At 39.6% G+C, this 23,718-nt stretch overlaps 1 protein-coding gene across 1 annotated transcript; it reads right to left on the reverse strand.

Moving 5' to 3' along the window:
• Positions 1 to 235: 235 nt before the first annotated feature.
• C5H4orf17 (chromosome 5 C4orf17 homolog) lies at positions 236 to 20,975 on the reverse strand. Its single transcript, XM_064285521.1, has 8 exons — positions 20,709 to 20,975; positions 16,050 to 16,250; positions 12,091 to 12,155; positions 9,899 to 10,036; positions 4,672 to 4,753; positions 2,697 to 2,886; positions 1,414 to 1,457; positions 236 to 512 (listed from the first exon to the last, which is right to left on the reverse strand). Exons 1-8 carry the CDS (start codon positions 20,839 to 20,841, stop codon positions 310 to 312), a joined length of 1,056 nt encoding a protein of 351 aa, XP_064141591.1. The 5' UTR covers positions 20,842 to 20,975; the 3' UTR covers positions 236 to 309.
• Between the last annotated feature and the right edge of the window lie 2,743 nt (positions 20,976 to 23,718).

The following is a 23,718-nucleotide window of genomic DNA, read 5'->3' on the forward strand; positions in this document are numbered from 1 at the left end:
GCCAATTCTGATTATGAATGATTTTTCTAGTATCATGGCCCTATGTTTATGAACTAACACTATTAGTGCAAGCTGGAAGTATATAATCACATTTCTTTTACGCATTGAATTAAAATTGACTGCAAATAGAAATATTGTCTCCATTAATGTTTACTTAGTAGCGTCATATACAAGTGCCTTGAGATTTACATATGCCAAGTAAAGAAGACCTATTGATTCTTTGATACCAAAATTTTTTTCTTTTAATAATTTGATGTTATAACAAAGTAAAGGTAAAATTTATGAAAGAATTAGCCCAGTCTAGAATTTCTATCTTTGGGATGTTAAAGGATAATACACTCTTTGAAGACTGAGATTGTTTCCTTGTTGTGTACTCCTCGCTGACATTGGTTTTGCTGGTATGCTCTCCTGAGTTTTAGGCCTGGGAGGAGACTTTGGTTTGCTGAAATATTCTGCCATGGGTATTTTCATCTTATTTCTTTTTATAAACAATGGAGTCTTGTGCTCAGCCTCTGAAATACAAAAAAAAAAACTAAATAGGACCATACTGTGATTGAAATACACAATACAGCTTGTAGACATCATAGTTGTTGCTCTGTCATCATTGTTCCTATGTTTGTTTTGGAGCTAGAAGCCGTCAGACCCACTGGGATGTTTTAATTGGGCTATTCTGAACCAACATAGGACTTTCCCAAATTCTTGATTCTCCCTGGTCTGAATTGTGGGATGGGGCAAATGTAGGCTGGGGCTAGACATCTGGTAGGGATACCAAATAAACAAATAAAAAACAAACCCCTTGCCATGGAGTCCATTGTGACTCATAGTGACCCCAGAGGACAGAGAAAATTGCCCCACAGGGTTTCCAAGGAACAGCTGGTGGATTCGAACTGCCAACCTTTTGGTTAGCAGCTGAGTTCTTAACCACTGCACCACCAAGGCTTCTGTTACTCTCTGTCGTATTCCAGGTAACTCCTAGGGCATTCACTTATACCTGATTTCATTGCTCTGTTTTCTTTGGTTGACTTTGTTTCTAGTGAGCATCAGTTGGCTCCATGAGAGTTAATCTGTGAAGGACCAAAACTCTGAGATCCTTATCATTTTGTTGGGTCAGTCCAGGGCTTCTCCCGTGGCTGGACTGGCATAACAAACCTATAGTTTCTGCTGTCCTGCTGTCTTGCTTCTCAAAAAGTGGCTGTCCCTGGTGAGGCACTTTGCCTTTCAAAACAAAATTAATGGCAAATTTATCTGTATGAAAAATTCAGCAATGCTGTCCCTTAAGAGTATAGTTGGAAATCACTATTTTATTTTACTGTTTTCCCTTTAAAGCCATAGATCTTTAAAGTCTATGCCTCTAAGTAGCTACTTACTGGTTTCCTTATACCAACTCAGTAATTATCACAAACTGTACTTAACCTGTAGGTACTTCCTTATTTCCTTCAGATCCTTGGCTTGACACTCTAAACCAATTGGAGAAAGAGAAAATGAATTTCGAAGGTACATACAAGTATTGTCTGTAGATGTCGCTGTCATTAAAGTATGCATATGTATGTCTTATGTATGCTACCCCAATTTTTTGTTTTTCAGTGCCGTTTTAAATTTACTTCCTAGTGAAAAATTCTTCTGACATTGAGTAAGTATCTAAACAGTATATTAGATGTTTGTCACTAAGGTAGAGAGACTGACCCTTTCTCCTAGTTTCTCATACCATAGAAACTTTAGAGATAAATTGCAATTCAAAATTCTCTTCTGCCCAAATGCTTTTTGAAGAGGCACCTTATGCTTTTTGAATTTTATTTTCTTTTTTACCCAAATTTTAGCTTTAATGCCACTAGATTTTGTCTCCTAGTTTAAATAACATCTTACAACACATTCTTTCACCATATTTTATATAAATATGTATTTTATGTGGTTGAAATTACAATGTTTAAGAAACATTTCTACTGAAATAATTTCCAGCCCTCCTAGTAATTATTTTTCCTCGTGGCAGTACCCAGGACCATGTCAGAGGAAATTAAAGGAAGCAATTAAGTTTATTCTTAAATGATTCTACACAAAAAAGTGATGTCAATGTGATGTACATTTAACAAAATATACAACTAACAATACAATTTGGTTTCCTTTCCTGCTTCTATTTTTAGTTAAACTAAAAGATAATATTAATGAATGTTCTTACATTTCTGCATTGCTACTCTTGCTTTGCCCTCAGTGGAGAGAGAATTTGTCTCAAAAAGAAAGGCTGCTAGGTTAAAGGGAGACATATCAGTACCGGTTACCGTCAAACTGCTTCTGACTCGAGGCGACCCCATGTTTGTCAGAGTAGAGCTGTGCTTCATGGGGTTTTCAAGGGCTGATTTTCCAGAAGTAGGTCACCAGGCCTTTCTTCTGAGTCACCTCTGGGTGAACGTAAACCTCCAACATTTTGGTTAGCAAGCGAACGCATTCACCATTTGCACCTCCCAGGGATTCCAAGAAGACATAGCCCCTGCCCAAACCCTGTGAACAGTAGACCAGAGAACAATTCTCATGTTGCATTTATGACAATGGAAGAAAACAAGTACACTCTGTAGTCATTTACTGAGTAAAGGGGACACTTAAAAATCTCGGTATGCTTAGCGTTTTGAAGGATAGTGACAAGAACATTCGAAGTCTTTACATGCCACATGCCCTCTAGGTAGCCATGTCGTCTGTCAAATTACCTGGTCGGTGGACGCCTTTCTCCAGAGCTGGTCAGCACTTTTGATTTTGCAGGTGAATCTGGGGGTGGTTTAACTGCAAGTGGCCTCCCGGTTTCTGCTGCGGGTTCTGTTGAAGTGTTTCTTCGGCGGTGATTCAACAAGCTGATCTCAGCCAGCTCGGCATGAACCAAAGCCGAGACCCACTCTTTTTCTGATTAAAAAGGGAGGAGGAGATTTTGTAATCACCGTGTTGACTAGAGACAGAGTTAGTTTTTTTATCCAGTACCCCAGTGTGAAAGGCTGCTAATCTATGTTCTAGGTAGGCACCTGTGATGGCTAGTTTACGTGTCGCCTTGGCTAGGCTTTGCTGCCAGTGGTTTGGTCAGACACCAGCCTAGAGTCTGTTATGAAGCGGCTGCATGCGATTAAGTCCGTTGGCCATAATGATGTGGGTGGGCCTCATCCAATCAGTCAAATGCTTTAAGACCAAAAAGGGAGTTTTCCCAGGTTGTGTTCTGCCTCTAGACTGTAAATAGGCATTTTGTCAGAACTACCTTATTCACTCTTCCCATCGTCTGATCTACACATTTTGGGACAGAAGTTTTTGCAGGAATCTCTAGCCTGTCACCTCACCTACAGATTCTGGATTTGCCAGTCCCTACAATCATATGAGCCAATTCCTTAAAATCAATTTTGTGCTTGCGTACTCGCGCTCTCTCTCTCTGTTTTTCTAGAGAACCCTAAGATAGCACCCATGTGTGAGTCAAAGTTTCTGCAGAAAAGATGGTTCACATCAGCCTAGTTTCTGTTGAACTGTGACATTGTAGAGTCCCCAGCATAGTTGACTCACTGAGGCACCTGTTTCTGTATGACAGTGGAATCATTTTTAAACATTGAGTACAAAAACCAGCCTTATGGGCTGCTGATGAAGAAACATAATGATATTCATACAAAATAAAAAGTACAATATGATCCCCTTAAAACACAGACAGATAAATAGTTACAAGCATATCTAGAAAGATACCCACCAAAGTATTCACAGAAATGATGTCTGTGGTAATTTCATTAATTATTGTTTTTCTTCTTTTTTTTTTCTTTTCTTCTTTCTTTGGTTCATCTGTTTTTTTCCCCCAACAATAAGCATTTATTACTTGTTTCATTATTTAAAAGTTACATTTAAAATAAATAAATAAAATGGGGACTAACTAAAACCCCCTTGTTCCCAAATACCATCCTCAAGTGCCTGCCAAGTAGTCTTTACATTCCTGGGGTAAGGTACTATTTCCAAAATGCTCCGCATTTTAAAACATTAGTCTTTCCCTAACACATTGGTACTTCCTAACACTGACTAGTGCGGTGATTCTCAAAGAGTGATCCCCAGACCAACATTATCAGCATTACCTGGGAACTGTGAGAAATGTAAATTCTCAGGTCCCGCCATAGAGGTATTGCCTCAGTCAGTCTGAGGACCAGTTAGGTTTGAGAACAGCTGCTCTATGCCACTTATGGTTGTCCCATTTGGAACTGGTATGGGTTTTCATGGAACCAGCCAGGGCTGGGTAATGACTGAGTTGATGGTGTTTTGGTGGGGAATTGAAAGAGCTGTTACAATCTGGGACTTGGAAGGTTGTGCTGCTGTCCTACATACCCAAGGAAGGAAAGAGATAAGCAGGCCAGGGGAGGTGCTGGGTGTATAGACTTTCCAGAAGAAGCACAAACCAGCTCGAGCTGAGAATAAAGTCCTCCCTGGATGCAAGTGTTTCACGTCACCCAAATGAGTTCAATTTGGGGCATACTGAATTTGGGTTGGTTGAATGACCAGCATGTGTGTAGTCAGATATACAAGACTGCAATGCCTGTGATACAAAACACTGGGGAAATAACACTGCAACATTATCTTTGCAAATCCAAGGTAGAAGACTTCAGTTATTGCCAGTGTCCCAGTTTCTGACGATAAATTCAGCTCACTGTTTGCAAATGCTTATCCTAATCTCACCTTTTGAACTTGCATGAAGCAACCACTGTAGAACCTCCGCCAGAGAATCAGTACGTAAAATCTCACAGAGCTTTGCCAGGATCTGACAGAGAACGTTAGAGTTACATAGTGAGCAAATAAATGGTGCAAGGCTTATACGGCTTCTTTTATCTTCTCCAGAATCGCATCTTCCCAAATGTCACTCATACATGATGCTCAATTAAGTCAATTAGGATTCTAGCTGGAAAGCCAGATTCCAAAGAGTGCACAGTAGAACCTTAGCAAAAGCAGCATTTCCAAGGCAAGTAAGAGTTCAAGTTTGGCAACATTTTATGGCAGGAGCAATTCATTTTCCTTCTTTCGGGGAACTGATTCTTTCCGAGTGTACCACGGGGCTCTACTGGGGACCTGCCAGTCATAGAGTTGTTCCCATCTTCACTGCTCTTCTCCATAGTGGGCGTGGGGGTGGGGGTGGGAGTGAGAATGGGGATGGGGGTGGGGGTAGGGGTGAGACATGTTCTGAGCTGGATTCATCACTCTATCTCGGTTCCTTGGGCATAGTGTTTGGCCCAATGGGACAGGTATTTAATTCCCTTTTGTCAATCAGAACCCTTCCCTGAGATTTTTTGTTCTTTATTTTTTTAATCCTGCACTAAGGACTGAAGTGTGGGTCAGGGAGGAGATAGCTATACCAAAAAAAAAAAATATTAATTCTAATAAAAATGAACTATAATAAGCATGAAAATAGAAGTATAAAATATTAATTAAGCACATGTAATAAAGTTTCCGGTTTGAGCCTAAACTGTGTCTGCTGTTGGAGTTTAGACATGTCTGGAATTCATGCCTGGCTCCTGAACTTCAGTTCTATATATCCATCTGCCTACCAGACATATTAAGTATACTACAGGCACTTCAACTCAAAATATCTAAAACTGAATCCATCTCTCTCTTCCCAAAACCTGCTCCAACCTGCTCTTCCTTCTGGTTCCCCCATTTCAGTGAAAGGCACAGGCATACATTCAGTTGTCCACGCCAAACCCTGGGATTCACCCTGGACCACTCAGTTGCCCTTTTCTACAACATACTACTACACAAGCCTAATAAATTCTATCTTCTAAATATTCCTCAAGTCTACCCATTTCTCTTTATCCCTACTGCCCTGATCCAGTCTAAACCATCATTGGTCATTTCTTGAACTACTGCAACATCCTTTCTTCTAGTCTTGTCACCTGCAATCTTTTCTTAAATTATTATTAATCGAAGAAATATTTGTGTTTGTCATTGATTTAGATGCTGGAGATATAAAAGTGAAATTAAAAGGCAGGAAAATCCACTGCCCTTTATTGAGCTTTGCTATAATATTTTTTGTCTTCAATAATGTCATGTCCTAGGAGAGAACAAGTTAAATTTGCTCCTGATTTCACAAAAAATCAATGCCTATGCTAAAAATAAAAGAGTTCCATGATACTCTCTAGATCACTGTGACTCTGATGTCTTTTCATCAATATGGTGATTGCACATTTCTCCCAGATTCTTCTTACTCATATATCACTCATTGATTAGCTGTGTTTTTGAGAATATAATTATTATCCTTTTAGTGAGACTAAGTAGAATATGTCTTCCTAGGAAACCCGCTTTCTCTTCATTATAGCAGCTGAGCAGATGCGCAATGGACCACAGAGACCTTCAACCCCTTGAGGTAAATATTTGTTTCTCCAGCTTGGTGTAGAGATAGCTGGGCCTGTAAGCCAGGTTTCCAAGTGTCAGAGAAAGTATGGCTGCTGCATAGGGTATCAGTCCATCCTGGATTAGATCTGGGATAATGGAAAAAATCTTCAGTAAGTAGAGTCTCTCTGGGATTCCACCCTTGGAGGTTTCTCAGAGTTGTTCCTTGGAATCCCTCAAAGATCTTTTTGTTCTATGATTTCATTACTTCCTTCAGAGTAACCTTAATACTTTAAGATAAACTCATGTTTCTTCTGCCTTTGGAGTAACCAGAAAACTGCATATGGAGCTCTTTGTATTGTCAGAGCAGACTGCCATGGAGGCTTCTGAAATTGAGTAAGTCCTCTGCATTTAACTTTACCCCAAATGATGGGATTTCAGTATCAGAGGGATCCACCGTTGTCCAACAAAGACTCTGGGGCGCCAGTCTTGGTACCTAACATAAAAATTGTCTTTCTGCCATCCTATCTTTTGTAGGATTTTCTAATTCTCACCCTAACAATCAAATTTCCCTTTTTATAATCTTCATTAGACCTATTTTCTCACTTAATTTTTGTCTTCTCTCATTTATTAAACAAATAGTCACCAGCTATTTGGTAAAATGTGTGCCAGTTAATATATCTCAAGCAAAGTGATAGGTGCTGAAGATTCAGTTGTGAACAAGACAGACAAGATCACTTCTTTCAAAGAGTTTACATTTTTGTGATTTTTTTTTTTTTTAATCAACTGGTATCCAGCTAAGTAAATATCTGTAAGGGAGAAGATACTTTTCAAAGGAGGGGCCTATAATAATGTCTATAAGGCCAGTTCTACAAGATCATGCTGATTTATTGATGTGACCAAGCAAGCAAGACAGTTTTACTAAAACTTCACTGAGCTTATGGTTGGTTGGGTCAAGAGTTTATATGGTTAGTTGATTTTTGATAATTCCATTTTCAGTTTGGTAACACTTTTTAATTTATTCAACATTCAACAAATATTTATTGAATAATTATTATGTGTCTAGTACTCACCTGGACACTGAAGATAAACAAAACAGACAAGTATGAGATCTTATGGGACTTATATTTTAGCAGGGGTAGGATGGGAGATTGCCAATAGATGAAACATAAATAAATGTGAGCATATCAGATGTGGCAAGTGCTATGCAATAATAATAATAATAACGACTTGTAAAAGGGTACAATAGAGAGTGGCTTGGCAGCTACTTTAGACTGAATGGTCAGGAAAAGTATTTCTGATTAAGTGTTATTTAAGCTGCCACTTGAATGAGAACAAGGTGTCACCACCGAGAGAATTAAGAGGAAAAGATTCTTAGTACAGGAAATAGCTGGTGGGAAGCCCCTAAGGGGAGAATGAATGAATTATAGAGAGATTAACCAAAGTGAAGCGAGTTAGGTGAATAGTGGTTCTGAAGACACTGAATAATATAAAGTCTTTAGCCAGTATCATCAGGAAATCATGTATACACACAAAGTCTGCATCTGCTCTGCCTTTTATTTTCTCTCAAAATTTTAATTATTAGCATAAATTATTATACCCCATTCCACTATAATGCCTTACTTTTAAAATAGTTCCTTATCACGATTATTCTATAACCATCCTTAGAACTTGCCTGTAATTGCTATAGTTTGTTGTTGGTAGTTGCCATCGAGTCGGACCCAATTCAGGGTGACCTTATGTATAACATAACAAAGCATTGGCCCAGTCCTGCACCATTTCATGATCTTTGCTGTGTTTGAATCTATTGTTTTAGCCATTGTTTCAAGCCATCTTTTTGAGGGTTCCCCTCATTTTTGTTGACCCTCTACTTTACCAACGTGATGTACTTTGGGAGTGAGTGGTCTTTCTTGACGTGTCCAAATTACACAGGTCAAAGTCTTGCCATCTTCACTTCTAAGGAGCATTCTGGTTGTATTTCTTCTAAGACTGATTTGTTTGTTCTTTAGTCGTCCACAATATATTCAATATTCTTCACCAACACAACAGTTCAAATGCATCAATTGTTCTTCTGTCTTCCTTTTTCATAATCCAACTTTCACATACATAATTGCTATTATACTTATTTATAACTATTATAAGGAGCCCTGGTGGCTCAGTGGTTAAGAGATTGGCTACGAACCAAAAGGTCAGCAGTTCAAATCCACCAGTCCCTCCTTGAACACCCTATGGGACAGTTCTACTCTGTCCTGTAAGGTCACTATGAGTCAGAATTGACTCAATGGCAACAGGTTTTTATAAGAAGGCCTGGTGGTGCAAAGGTTAACAGCTTGACTGGTAACTGAAAGATTGGTGGTTCGGACCCACCCAGCAGCTCCTCAGGAGAAAAGAACTGGTGATCTGCTCCCTTAAAGACTACAGACTATAAAACACTATGGGGCAGTTCTACTACGTCACATGGGGTTGTTATGAGTCAGAATCAACTCTACAAAACCTAACAACAACAACAACATTAAAGACATCATTACAATGTTTTCACCCTTAGTTCACTGTAGTGGACAACGTGGAGGTTACCAAAGGAATCGACAGAAAGAAAAAAAAAATGGCAGATGATAAACGTCAGCTGATTGATTTATTCTTGATTATATGTCATCCTCAGAAATAACTCTGAGGAGAAACTTTCAGTGGGCTGATGTGACATATTACTATTAATATGAGCCAGTTTATAACTGCAGGCAGAGAAGTCCTGAGGAAACAGTTTCCACAGATAAGAAAGGTGAATTTTGATTGGAAGAATCTCTGCCTTAAAATCTGTGAAGAAAATGTATAGGTAATAGCAAGAAGATAAGGATTGTGTCTCTCAAGCAATTGGAAGATGATAAAGGAAGATAAAGGGAAAATAGCCCTGGGTTTGTTTGGCAAACATAAAACTTTTATTACGTCTAAATCATAGGTTGTATTTATGTGAGAGTAACAGGATTCCAGGGAATAGTAAGAGTGGGAATGAAAATAGGAGCAGGCCTTTGATATAAAGCTAAGAAAAAAAAAAAATCAAACCCATTGCCATTGGGTGGCTTCCAACTCATGAAGACCCCATGTGTTACAGAGTAGAGCTGAGCTGCATAGTGTTTTCTTCCATGGTGCCTCTGGGTAGGTTCAAACCTCCAACCTTTAGGTTAGTAGTCAAGTGCAAACAGCACCACCCAGGAATATCAATCTAAGTAGTTTTAAATCAATACAGTTGTTGATGAGAAAGCATGAAAGAATTTTAAAGATGAGGACGCTAGTGATTTTTTTTTGTATGTTCATGCTGCCCTCCCAAGTGATGGATTTAATAACTCTGCCTTTTACTTTTTTGGAGCCGTGGTGGCGCAGTGGTTAAAATGCGACTGCTGACTGAAAGGTCAGCAGTTCCAATCCACTAGCTGCTCTGCGGGAGGAAGATGTGGCAATCTGCTTCTGTAAGGATTTATAACCTTGGACACCCCATCAGGCAGTTCTATCCTGTCCTATAGGGTCCCTGTGAGTCGGAATTGACTCAAAGGCAGTGGGTTTGGTTTCTGGTTTGCTTTTGGCCTCTTACTTTTATTTCCTGATCCAGGTAGTTTGGTATGCAGACGGTTTTGATGTCAGTTCTGGTGCTCATTTCTTCAGAGAGACAGGAGCCAGCACTCGAGCATGCCTTTGGTGGTGATGGTGAAATTCTTGTCTTCATTTCTTCCTAAATCAAAGTTAAAATAGAATCAATGCCTTTGCTGTCACTTGCAATTTCTACCAAAATTAAATGTAAAATGAAGGAGAAATATTGTAATTAATGAGAGAGATCCATGAAAGTAAAAAGAGATTAGTTTCTATCCTTCCTTAAAATCTAATTATCAAATATTTGCATCCAGAACAAATAGTGATATGTTGGTGAAACCATTTTAAATAATGGGCTAAGCCCCAAGAAATACTTTTGAAATGTTTAACATATAATCTTTTTTTATATTGCAGCTTCATATACTAACCAACTTATGACACATGGGATTATCTGTTCTGTTGGGGGAGATTTCTTTCCCACGCCTGGAAAGACAGCTGGGAGGTTTTATGCTGTGTCTCTAAAGAGACTAACCAAAAAACCAAATCCCATAGTGACCCTATAGTACAGAGTAGAAGTGCCCCATAGGATTTCCAAGGAGCCCATGGATGGATTCAAACTGCCAGCCTTTTGGTTAAGCAGCCATAGCTCTTAACCACTACACCACCAGGGTTTCATAAAGAGAGTACATGATATTAATTGCTACTTCCTTGCTTTGCCAAAGGGCACCTGAGAGCTGCAGAGTTAGAGAAGCATACTAAATTACTTCCCTTGGTTATTTGCAAGTAGAAATAGAAAGGGTATTTTCTTGTTCTGGGAAGTAAATATACTACTTGCAGTAATAATAATAAAAAAAATTGTGAGGGCTTTACGTCCAAGAGGAGTTATAGAAGCCATAGATCTGTGTGCCTGCTGCAGGAAAGGGTTTTTAACCTCCAGAAGTGACTGATATGTAAGGACACACAGAAGCTAGTGGCTGAAAGAATCCACAACCTGGGACTGTGATGAATGGAACTGATACAAACAATTCTGTTAACGTGAAATAAAGCTATATTATATTTAGATGCTAATTGCGCTGAGTTAAGGAAAACACATAAAAAAGAACTCACTGGTTGTTATTTAATTTATATAAAATTCTAAAAATTGCATGCTACTCTATAGTGACAGAAAGCAGATGAATGTTTGCCTGTGGAAGGAGGGGCAGAATCTGGAGAGAGAGATTACAAAGTATCTTGAGAAACTTTTGGGAGTGGTTAATATGTTCATTCTCTTGATTTTGGCTATGGTTTTGTGAGTGTGTACATGTCAAAACTTATCAAACTGTACACTTTAAATACGTGCGGTTTGTACCTCAATGAAGAGCAGGTGGCTCAATGGTTAAGCAGTTGGCTACTGTCATGGATTGAATTATGTCCCCCCAAAAATGTGTGTATCTACTTGGTTAGGCCATGGTTCCCAGTATTCTGTGTTTGTCCTCCATTTTTTGATTGTAATTTTATGTTAAAGAGGATTAGGGTGGGATTGTAACACCCTTACTAGGTCATATCCCTGATGCAATGTAAAGGGAGTTTCCCGGGGGTGTGGCCTGTACCACCTTTTATCTTACAAGAGATGAAAGGGAAGGAAGCAGAGAGTTGGGGACCTCCTCCCACCAAGAAAGAAGCACCAGGAGTAGAACACATCCTTTGGACCCAGGGTCTCTGTGCCTGAGAAGCTCCTCAACCAGGCAAGGATTGAAGACAAGGGTATTCCTCCAGAGCCAACAGAGGGAGGAAGCCTTCCCCTGGAGCTGATGCCCTGAATTTGGACTTTTAGCTTACTTTACTGTGAGGAAATAAACTTCTCTTTGCTAAAACCATCCACTTGTGGTATTTCTGTTACAGCAGCGCTAGATGACTAAGAGAGCTACTAATGGCAAAGGTTGGCAGTTCAAACCAACCAGCAGCTCCACATGAGAAAAGACCTGGTAATCTGCTCCCGTAAATATTACAGACTAGGAAACTCTATGGGGCCAGTTCTACTCTGTCCTACAGGGTCACTATGAGTTGGAATCGACTTGATGGCACACAACATACCTTAATGAAACTATTAAAAATATTATAAAACATAGTGACTTATCAAAAAGGTATGTGGCAAAAAAGAAAAGAAAATGATAGAAGTAAAACTAAATAGATAGCTGCAAATTGCTATTTCTTTACCTTTTTAATTGCTAAAGGATTCTCACTGGAAGTTTTGAAGCACTCCTTGATATTTTTATAGGGCCCTGAAATGACATGGAGGAAAAACATACTTAAATCAAACTGAAAAAAAAAAAAACTGCTTATCACATAGCATATATGCTAGTTGCTGAAATAGATGAGAATACATCTAAATTTAAATTAAGGTCGACTCGGAGATCTGCTTATAAATATTAGGAAACTCGTGGACACCACCAGGGCTCCAGAATTGCATTACAACATAATAAAAGCATATTTATATTACAAAACTAATTCTATGCCCAGGACGATAATATAAAAAAAATACTACAAGTTCTTTCTTCATCTGGTTAAACTGACTTTAAAAGTACATATTTCAGTATAAGACAGATTTTTCTCTGTTCCCTGTCTATGTAACTGTACTTTCTTTAATTAAAGAGATAGTATGTATGTATGTTGTTTGCCCTGTAGACAAAAGAGATGTGTGCTGAGTTATAATTACAGATTTTTTTTTTAAATTTTCTTTCTTGTTCATCAGTCTCTCAACCTTACCTACTTCATAATCATTTAACTGAAAAAAGAAAAAGTTGCCATCAAATCAATTCTAACTCATGGTGACCCTGTGTGTGTCAGAGTAGAACTGTGTTCTACAGGGTTTTCAGTGGCTGATTTTTCTCAACTATTAGAAATAGATACCCAGGCCTTTCTTCCAAGGTGCCTCTGGGTGTACTTGATCAGCCACTGTTTTGGTTAGCAGCCAAGTAAGTTAACTATTTAAGCCACCCAGGGACTCCCAAATCCCCCTAAATTACCCTGAAGCCACTTAAAGCTTTGTTTAATTTCATTTTACATTGACTTAAAGATATACTCTGCGTAAGAGATGCTATCTCCTTTACTGAAGCCACAGTTCACACAATAATTTTTTAAAAGGTAAAAATAGTTTGTGCGTATATACAATACTAACTGAATTCATTATCTCTAGCTGAACAAAGATACAAAAATAAAGTGTAAAGTCACCTCTCTCCAAGTAGTGAGAACAAAGTTATGGGTGAAGAGTCCATCAAGTTAACATTCACTTGTGGGAACCAGTACTCTAGCTATTTTTAGCAGAAAGGTAAATAATACAGTAAGTTGAACCACAAACCCAAACCCACTGCCATCAAGCCAATTCCAACTCATAGCGACCCTGTAGGACAGAGTAGAACTGCCCCATAGGGTTTCCAAGGCTGTATATCTTAACAAGCAGAATGCCACATCTTTCTTCCACGGAACAGCTGGTGGATTTGAACCACTGACCTTTTGGTTAGCAGCTCTAAGTGCTTGTAGTATCATTGGGGAAGGAGCCCTGATGGCACAATAGTTAAGCACTTGACTGCTAACTGAAAGGTGGGTGATTTGAACCCATCAGCTACTCCCAAATAAAAAAGACCTGGCGATCTGCTCCCAAAAAGATTACAGCCTAGAAAACCCTATAGGGCAGTTCTTCTCCATCATATAGGGTCTCCATGAGTTGAAATAGGCTCAATGGCACCTAACAGCAACAACGACGTTGTTGGAGGGGCTGGAACAGTGAACTCTTGTCTTGATCTTCACAAATGATTCCAAGAGCAGCACCCTGGAACTGATCTATGGGGAGGGAGGTAGAATGGCCCCGCCTTTACCACAATCAGGAAGAAAGGGAGCCAGGAGGCTGTTGCCACTTCAATTACTGTCAACATCCGTGAAGCTAGAGGTTAGGTACCAGAATGCTGCTGCAATGAGAAAGCCACTGTATCTGATGACTTTGCCTTTTGACATCTATAAATTCAGAATCCGGACACTGGAATGTTGTGTCCGGATTCTGAATGTTGTGTCCCCTATCTCCACAATCATGTGGGACAGCAGAAAGCAACCAAAAAGATGACCTTGGCCTCACAACTGCCATATGAATCTTACTAGATGGCAACACCTAATACCCATTTGGAATCTTACTTGCAAGTGACTCTTAGAAATGTAATGTTTTAGGTTTCTAGTCCTGCAGAGTAAGAATGGACACCAGAAAGAAGACAGAATAAAAGGGCTCTGACTTTCCATTGTTTATGGAAGAGAGACAAGAGGCACTCTTAAAGGATGAAATCAGTTAACAAGTATAAAAACCACAGAATAGTGTCTGTCACATAGTAACTGCTCTAGAAATGATTGCTCTTATCCTTGTCTTTAGAAAGGTAATATTTAGCCACATTATAACAAAATAATGTTCTTGTGCCCTGAGACCTTTGGCATGGGGTTGCTGGGTAGTACAAGCAGTTAATGTGCTCAGCTGTTAACCGAGGGGTTGGAGGTTCAAGTCCACCCAGAGGCACCTCAGAAGAAAGACCTGGTGATCTACTTCCAAAAAAAGAGCCCTATAGAATACAGTTCTGTTCAGATGCACATGGGGAAGCCGTAAGACAGAGTCAATGATGGCAATTGATTTATATAGCAACGGGATACTGATTGGTTTAAAGTCAGGAAAGGTGTGCGTCAGGGTTGTATTCTTTCACCATACCTATTTAATCTGTATGCTGAACAAATAATACGAGAAGCTGGACTATATGAAGAAGAACCGGGCATCAGGATTGGAGGGAGACTCATTAACAACCTGTATTATGCAGATGACACAACCTTGCTTGCTGAAAGTGAAGAGGATTTGAAGCACTTACTAATGAAGATCAAAGACCAGAGCCTTCAGTATGGATTACACCTCAACCTAAAGGAAACAAAAATCCTCACAGCTGGATCAATGAGCAACGTCATGATAAAGGGAGAAAAGATTGAAGTTGTCAAGGATTTCATTTTACTTGGATCCACAATCAACAGCCATGGAAGCAGCAGTCAAGAAATCAAAAGACGCATTGCACTGGGTAAATCTGCTACAAAGGACCTCTTCAAAGTGTTGAAGAGCAAAGATGTCACCCTGAAGACTAAGGTACGCCTGACCCAAGCCATGGTATTTTCAATCACAACATATGCATGTGAAAGCTGGACAATGAATAAGGAAGACCGAAGAAGAGTTGACACCTTTGAATTGTGGTGTTGGCGAAGAATATTGAATATACCATGGACTGCCAAAAGAACAAACAAATCTGTCTTGGAGGAAGTGCAGCCAGAATGCTCCTTAAAGGCAAGGATGGCGCAGCTGCGTCTTACATACTTTGGACATGTTGTCAGGAGGAATCAGTCCCTGGAGAAGGACATCATGCTTGGCAGAGTACAGGGTCAGCGGAAAAGAGGAAGGCCCTCAATGAGGTGGATTGACACAACGGGTGCAACAATGAGCTCAAGCATAACAACGATTGTAAAGATGGCGCAGGACCGGGCAGTGTTTCGTTCTGTTGTGCGTAGGGTCGCTATGAGTCGGAACCGACACAACGGCACCTAACAACAACAGGGGAAAGGGAAAAACTAGGTATGATTTCTACAATCCAGAATTTCTTTCTTCTGTACTACCTTGCCCATTGCATTTTGCCACATTTTGTTTTTGGTTAATCCCTTTTTACTTCAATTCAATTAACATTAATTGAATTGCTTACTAAGGACCAGGCACTATGCTGGGACTTGGGAAGGTATCAGGAATGGCAAAAACACAGAAGGCAATACCACCCGGCCCTACCCTTGAAGAGTTCACAGTTGCGTAGGAATGATGGAGCTGTGAAATTCCATCCCTATTGGGTTTTCTGGACTCACTTTTTGTCCGTATATCAATGTTGACTAAACATTCTCTTTTAGCACCTTTTAGCTAATTTTGTAGGAATTAGAGACTAGAATTGAGATTAACAGTAAAACATTTTTTGTAATGAATAACCTATTTCACAATAAGAAACTTTTGTGACTATTTTTAAATTACTGCAGCCATGTTAGCAATTGTATAAACCCTCCCCCTTCACCCCCGCAAGTTGTTTGACTGAGGCCTGAGGAAACATTTCATCAGCGGGGAAACTCACCAGAATGAGGCCGTGGGGGCATCTTCACTGTTTGTGAGGCAGGTGAGACTCCTCTGACAGGGCTCTCCAGGGCTGCGGTGCTGGGTGAGTAACTGCATCCAGCAAATGGTGCCTGGTCTTTCTCTAAGTGGCCAGCACTCCAGATTGTTCTGAATGTGTTCTCGTCATCATTCACAGTACATATAGGGATGTTATTCAAACCTGGGTGAATGAGGAAAAAAGACTAGGTTTTTGTCAGTTCTCTATGAGTCAGAATCAATTTGACAACAGATGCTTTTTTTGTTGCTGTTTCATTTTGGTTTTTTGGGGGTAGTGGATATGAAGTCCCTGGGTGGTGAAAACAAATAGTTAATATGTTTTGCTACTAACCAAAGGGTTAGAGGATCAAGTCTACCCAGAGGTGCCTCGGGAGTCTACTTTCAAAATATCTACAGAGCACAGTCCTACTCTGACACACATGGGGTTGCCGTGAGTTGGAATGGACTCAACAGCAACTGGTTCCACCATCCGTCTGTCAGTTTGCTGTACTGTGGTGGCTTGTGCATTGCTATGATGCTAGAAGCTATGCCACTGGTATTTCAAATAGCCATGGTGGACAGGTTTCAGTGGAGCTTCCAGACTAAGACAGACTAGGAAGAAAGGCCTGGTGACCTACTTCTGAAAATTGAACCCAAATCAAATCCATTGCCATCAAGTCAATTCCGACTCATAGTGACACTATAGGACTGAGTAGAACTGCTTTGTAGGGTTTCCAAGGCTGTAATCTTTAAGGAAGCAGACTTCCACATATTTCTCCTGCAAAGTGGCTGGTGGATTTGAACCACTGATTTTTCAGTTAGCAGATGAGTGCTTAATCACTGTGCCACAAGGACTCCTCCAGTGAAAATCCTATGAATAACAACAGAATATGATTGGATTTAGTGCTGGAAGATGAGTCCCCTATATTGGAAGGCATTCAAAATACACAGTGGCCACAACAATGGACTTGAGCATATCAATGACCCCTGAAGTTAGGGGAGAAAGGAACTAACAACATTAACAGTAGTGGATATTTGTCAGTTTTACCCAGTGTCCCTTTCTTCCTTCCCTTTAGTAATAGTAACCAGATATTTTGTTCTATTGTCCTCCCTCCAGAGTTCATACAGCTGTGTGCTTTGGAAAGGGTTGAGCCCATTCCCCTTGCCATGGTGATTGGTTAACTAAACCATGATCTGCTAATCCATGCATGCCATTTTTCCAGGCCACAGAAACTTGTTCAGAGATAGGCATGCAATTTGATGTGTGCTGATAGTATGTGATCAGGGTTTTGCTAAAATCTGTGGGAGAGAAGCCAGTGTGGCACGCAAATGTGAAGCTAAAAACTGATGTAACTGTGTTGAGGGAAGCAAGCCAGATCTAGGATGAGGCTGACATTGTGAAAGGCAGAGTAGGGAGATGAGCTATCAAGTCAAATCAAACTTGAAGCCTACCTGACTACTGGACAATAGACACAGACACGATGATTGAGGTAGGAGAGAGAGTAAGGAAGGTAATTGTCTTTTTTTACTTGTTCCTCTTCTTCGTGCTGTGTACTAAGTCAGTTCCCAGGACCTTTTAATGGTTTTCCTACACCTGTCTCAAGCTTTGTTTTTGGCCATTGTTAGTTCCATGCCTGGCAACATAGTAGGGATGCTTGTTGTTACCTGTCTGGAAGGGTGTGGTGGCCTCCTCATTCTCTTTATCTCCAGGCTCTGCTCTTCTCAACAAAGGGTGGTTCATTTTTATCATGACAATGATTTTCAATCTCATTTTTTCAGCCTCACATGCCTCAAGAATATGACACATTTCCATTGGTTGTGGGAGTCACTATGCAGTGATTCAAATTTCAGAAGTATACCTCTCCCCTAGGAATAAGGCTCTCAGGGATGAGTATGAGGGCATATTTGGATTAAGCCCAATGGGTGATTTTGATATGCTCTCCTGGGGTGATACCACAAACTTACCCCATCCTCGGGAATTAGCTGTTCACTCAATCCAGTTCAAACGGTTCAGCTTGCTTTCCTGTATTTAATAGGCTTGGTGAGACTACATCTCAACATCATTACCTTTTCTCTTGTAGCTAGTTGTTGTTTGTTTTCTGTAGCAACCAAAATATGTGTAAATTGTGTACACCTCTTTTATTCTTCATTCCAAGCTAATAGAATCGCCTGTCTTGGGAGATACTGCCATTGATGTCTCCTGGCGGCTCAGTGGTTAAGAGCTCAGCTGCCAACCAAAAGGTAGGCAGTTTGAATCCAGCAAACACTCCTTGGAAACCCTACAGGACAATTCTACTCTGTCCTCTAGGGTTTCTATGAGTCAGATTCTACTCGGCAGCAACGGGTTTTGTTTTTCTTTTAACTTCCAAGAAGTCTATTGTATTAAGTTAAAGTTAAAAAAAAAAAAAAAAGGGAGTGTGTCTTAGTTAACTAGTGCTGCTATAACAGAAATACCACAAGTGGATGGCTTTAACAAAGAGAAATTTATTCTCTCACAGTCTGGAGGAAGGTCCTTGTCATCAATCTTGAAAAGCTTCTCAGTGCAGGGACCCTGGGTCCAAATGACGTGCTATGCTCTCAGTGCTACTTTCTTGGTGGTATGAGGTCCCCATGTCTCTCTGCTCACATCTCTCTTTTATAGCTCAAAAAAGACTGGCTTAAGGCACAACCTAAACTTTTAGATTAAGTCCTGCCTCATTAACACAACTGCCACTAATCTCACCTCATCAACATCACGGATACAGGACTTACAACACACAATAAAATCACATCAGATGACAAAATGGTGGACCATCACACAATACTGGGAATCATGGCCTAGCCAAGATGACACACATTTTTGGGGGATACAATTCAATCCATGACATTCCACCTTTTGGCACCAAAAAAATTCATGTCCTTGCACATGTAAAACATATTCACCCCATCATATCATAGCAAAAGAACTTGGATCAACTACAAGTCCAAAATTCAAAATTTCCTCTTCATCTGTGAAATCTAGAATACAAGTTATCTGCTTCCCAAGCTCAGCGGTAGAACAGACACAAGCTAGACATTTCTGTTACAAATGAGAGAAATTGGAGGGAAAGAAGGGATAATAGACACCAAGCAAGTCAGTAGAACACATTACATTAGCCCTCAAGTCTTGAAAATAATCTTCTGTTCTCTGAGACCATTTATATAATAGCCCTGCCCTCCAGATTCTAGGAATTAGCCACACTCCCTAAATTCTAAGTGGAAGCCCCTCAGCCCTGGGTTTCAGCTCTGCCTTCCAGGCCCACTAGAATGTCGCCTCTGCTCCCTCGAGTTTGGGTGGCCCCATTAGCCTAGTCTGAGTGGTGACTCTACCCTTTGAGATGCCATATGTTGGAGCCATACCCTTTGAGACTGAGGCAGCTCTGCTTCCTGTGTTCCTTGTCTCTTCAGCTTGTTTCTTTGTTCCTTGCCCTCTCCACCCCTTGGGCTTCACCACCCATGTCTGTCCTGCTGGGGCAAGTGTTCCAAAGCTATTTAGCTCCACTGGTGAGTGCCTGGAGACACCCCACTCTGCCAGTAAACTTCAGCTGAAAGGCAATCAGCCCTCTTGCTCCATGGGTTCACAAGCCTAGCTCCAACAATAAGTTCTCAGAGGCACTCCACTCTGCCATGAAGCCTCCTGCCCAAAGGCATTCAGCTCTCTCACTCTGTGGATCAGCTGCAGTGCCATCTCTTGCTGATCTCCTGGTTCTGCTGCTGCCATTTCTCTGCTGCTGCCATGTCTCTGCAGCTGTCTGCATCGTCTCCAGTGTAACAGCTTTCCTTATTTGCTTCTGAGTCCTAACAAGAATTGCCTTTGACGTCCATAATTCCACCAACAGTCTCGTCAAGATAATCTAGGCTTTTATTATTAGGTACTTTAAAACTCTTCCAGCCTTTATCCATTCACAGTTTCAAAACTGCTTCCACATTTTAGGCATCTGTTAGAGCAGCACCCCACTCCCGGTACCAAATTCTGTTTTAGTCATCTACTGCTACTATAACAGAAATACCACAAATGGATGGCTTTAACAAGGAGAAATTTAGTCTCTCACAGTGGGAGGAAGGACATAAGGGAGGGAGGGAGGGAGGGAGGGAGGGAGGGAGGGAGGGAGGAAGGAAGGAAGGAAGGAAGGAAGGAAGGAAGGAAGGAAGGAAGGAAGGAAGGAAGGAAGGAAGGAAGGAAGGAAGGAAGGAAGGAAGGAAGGAAGAGGTAAGGAAAAAAAGAGAGGGAAAGAGGAAGGGTAAAATGCATACTTCTCCAAGGCTGATATTTAACAAGTAGATGCTGACGTTGATATGCCAGTTGTTAAAATATTAAAATACTTTCATATCAGTTGATAAAATAGCTGTTGCCCTAAGCATTCTGTGTGGCCCAATTGCTCTGGCCACTTCAATTTCTTTCCTGGCCTCCCTCCTGACCATCAAGCAACCCAAAGGTTAATGCCCTGGCACAGAAAGGCCCTCTGCTCTAGATCTGGTGCTGGCACCTGGTCCCAATAATCAGTGCTTGTGTTTACCAGTGGTTAAATATTTTAGATACCATCCCTGTGTTAACCAACTGGAATCATCTAGTAGTCTGAGTGTAGAAGAGAGAGACAGATTCTAGAATCTTGAATCACCTTACCTTTTATGTGGCAGACTCTTCTGGGATGAGGAGTATGCCTGACTAGAAAACAACTTTCATTTCTAGCCATGATAGGGCTGTCTTTTCTCTGAAACCAAAGAACAGATGTTGGGGATTTGAGATTCGTACTCATGGGGGTGTTGGTTTCCCTTTTTCCACTGTTGCCACAAAAATTTGACCCCACCTTGATTAATCTCACTTCCAGATATGCTGAGACCCTGAAATCATAGAATAACAATAGTTCTGACAAGGGGTTCTTGACATTTTCTTATACATCATATATTTTCCATCTTCTTGATTTGGATTTAATTGTTTCTCATGTCAAAGCAATGTGAAGCTCTTTTACTTTCAGACCAAACTTTTGGAAACATTGAAATCAATACAGGCACAGAATGAAACAGAAAAAAAAAAAAAATTCCCTGGAAAAATCAAAACATTTTTGAGAAACTCAAAATATATTCTACATTTAATTGCATTTAGGGTCACTTGGTTGGCTTATCACCATAAAAATACTTTACATAGTAACTATCAAATTTTATATAGTAAATTAAAATGATGTCTTTAAAATACAATATCCACAAATGTTCTTTATATTAAATAAACTTTAAATAAGGATCTTTGATAGTGTACCCTAAAACAAAACAAACAAAAAAAAACAGCATCTTACATTTGTATCATCTTCTGAGATGACAAAACCTAAAGAAAAAAAAATCCAATAGTAAAAGAATGATATTATGTCTAAGATTATAAGCTGGAGAACATTTGGCCTTCTGTTGTTTGCAGTATTCAGTTATATTTAACGATGTTCCTTCAGTCACTGAACAAATATTTATTAGACACCTACAGTGTCATTGGCCTAGGGAATAAAAGATAATGTTTATGCGTATGGGGGAGTTCACAATGTTATGAGAAAAAAAAGTTCTGGAGTAAGAACATAGGAAAGAGTTATTTAAACTTTCCTAAAGATTATATACTACTTTCAAAATCTAAGAAAGATATTTTCCTGGTATTTGTTGTATACATCTTATCTTATATGGAAACTGAAATACACCTTTTATTTCCAACTGTGGCGGGACTTTTTTGGGGGGGGTGAGGAGGTTTGTTTTTGTTTGGTCAGAATAATTTGCAGTGGCAAAATATCATATTTTAGAAATTGATGTCAAGATTTTGTTGGGGAGATTTTTTAGTTCACTCTCTTTTTAGAGTATTCTGCATGCAAGATTCTCATGGTGTATATTCAGAGTGTATGGTGTATAAATTACCAGAACTGCTGCTATAAAACATCAGGTTTTCAGGAATTTCAGGTTGATATACACAAATTCTAATACTAGCCTAGGTTGAATAAAATATATTTAAATATTTTAAGTTCAGGAAATACTATTATCTACCAATAAGAAGTATATTTTCTCATTGTGTCTTCTGAATGTCACAATGGGGAGTTAGTTCCAACCTCTCTCAAAACTTAGACTTACTCAGTCTTCTTTCTATGTGGGATCTTTTTATACAATTAAGTCAATAAATTCATTTTTTTATCTGTATTGGGAAAAGAGGGTATAGTAGGCAATTTGGAGAGTGGAAAAGACAAAAAACTGGAGTAAGAAATGGGATTTTGGGTCCCAACTTTGCCATTAACCAGCAAATGACCAGAGATGGATTGCTTCATTTCTTAGATTTTGATTTGCTCATCTGTAACCTGATGGAATTGACTTAGATGCCACCTGGAATATTCTGTTATTCCATTAGGTGCATCTGCATCACATTAATTCTGTTAGGTTAGTTTGAAGGTGGTGATACACTCTTTCAACTCTAGTACAAAAGGTCAACAAGCAAAGATAGCAGAGAATTCTTCTTCCTCTTGTGAAAATAACCATTCCTCCTGGAAGACTGAAAATTAGTATTCACCGTTTATAAACTTTTTAAGAATTTCTGGAAGCAGTGTTTACCTTTATGTTACCTCTTGAATCTACCTACATGTTAGTAAATCACTGAGTTTTATTTAAACTAAATAACACAAAATCCTCGAAATATGGGACTTTAAAAAAAGATCACCAGCCCACCTAAGGTCCCCGGGTGGTACAAATGGTTTGTGTTTGCCTGCTAATCTAAAGCTTGGCAGTTCAGACTCATCCAGCAGCAATGTAGAAGGAAGGCCTGGCAATCTGCTTCCATAAAGATTACATTCAAGAAAACCCTGTGGATCAGTTCTTCTTTGTAACACATGGGGTTGCCATGAGTTGGAATCAACTCAAAGGCAACAGGTTTTTTTTTTTTTTTAATTAACCTACCTAGTCTTAATTCTAGTGATTTTTACTTGGAAAATACCATGGAAATCTATATGAAATATTACATACTTGTCTAAAATAGCAAATATGTAAAATGCATCCTTACAAAGAGAAAATGCTTTATGTAATTAATGAAGAATAGCTAAAAGTTGCTATGAATTCCTAGGAATGTAAAGATAACTGTTTGGGTGATGAAGACTGAATAATTTTGCACTTGCGGATCCCCCAGCCTAGAATGCACTCCACTCAGATCTTCCTGTGGATTCTTCCCTCCCTCCATTCATTTCTCTGTCTAAATGACATTTTCTCCAAAAAGCCTCCTACTCTCAAGTAGTGCCTGCCATCATCCCAGCCTTTCTCACTCTTTATTCCTTCCCCTTCTTAAGCTGTTCTTCTTAACTCCCCAACATTTTAAAAATTTATTTGTTATTTTTCTGCTTTTCTCAATAATAGGATGTAACAATCAAGCAGGCAATGATATACCCCAGTTTTCACCTAGAATACTGCCCATCACATAGTATATGCTCAGTACATATTTGTTAAATTGAAGCTAAGTATTTTCCACAGAATAAGTGCCTTTATCTATAAACTTAGCTGATTTTCTTTGTATGATCTCTTTAAAAATTGGTGGTTTGCTTTAAAAGATAATACCCCATTTCCTTAAAACACAGTTTTTTTTTTTTTTTCCTTTCACGCAGTCTTGAAAAGAAGGTGAATTTGAGGTCCGT

The sequence above is a fragment of the Loxodonta africana genome, chromosome 5 (genome assembly GCF_030014295.1).
Source record: "Loxodonta africana isolate mLoxAfr1 chromosome 5, mLoxAfr1.hap2, whole genome shotgun sequence".
Taxonomy (NCBI): domain Eukaryota; kingdom Metazoa; phylum Chordata; class Mammalia; order Proboscidea; family Elephantidae; genus Loxodonta; species Loxodonta africana.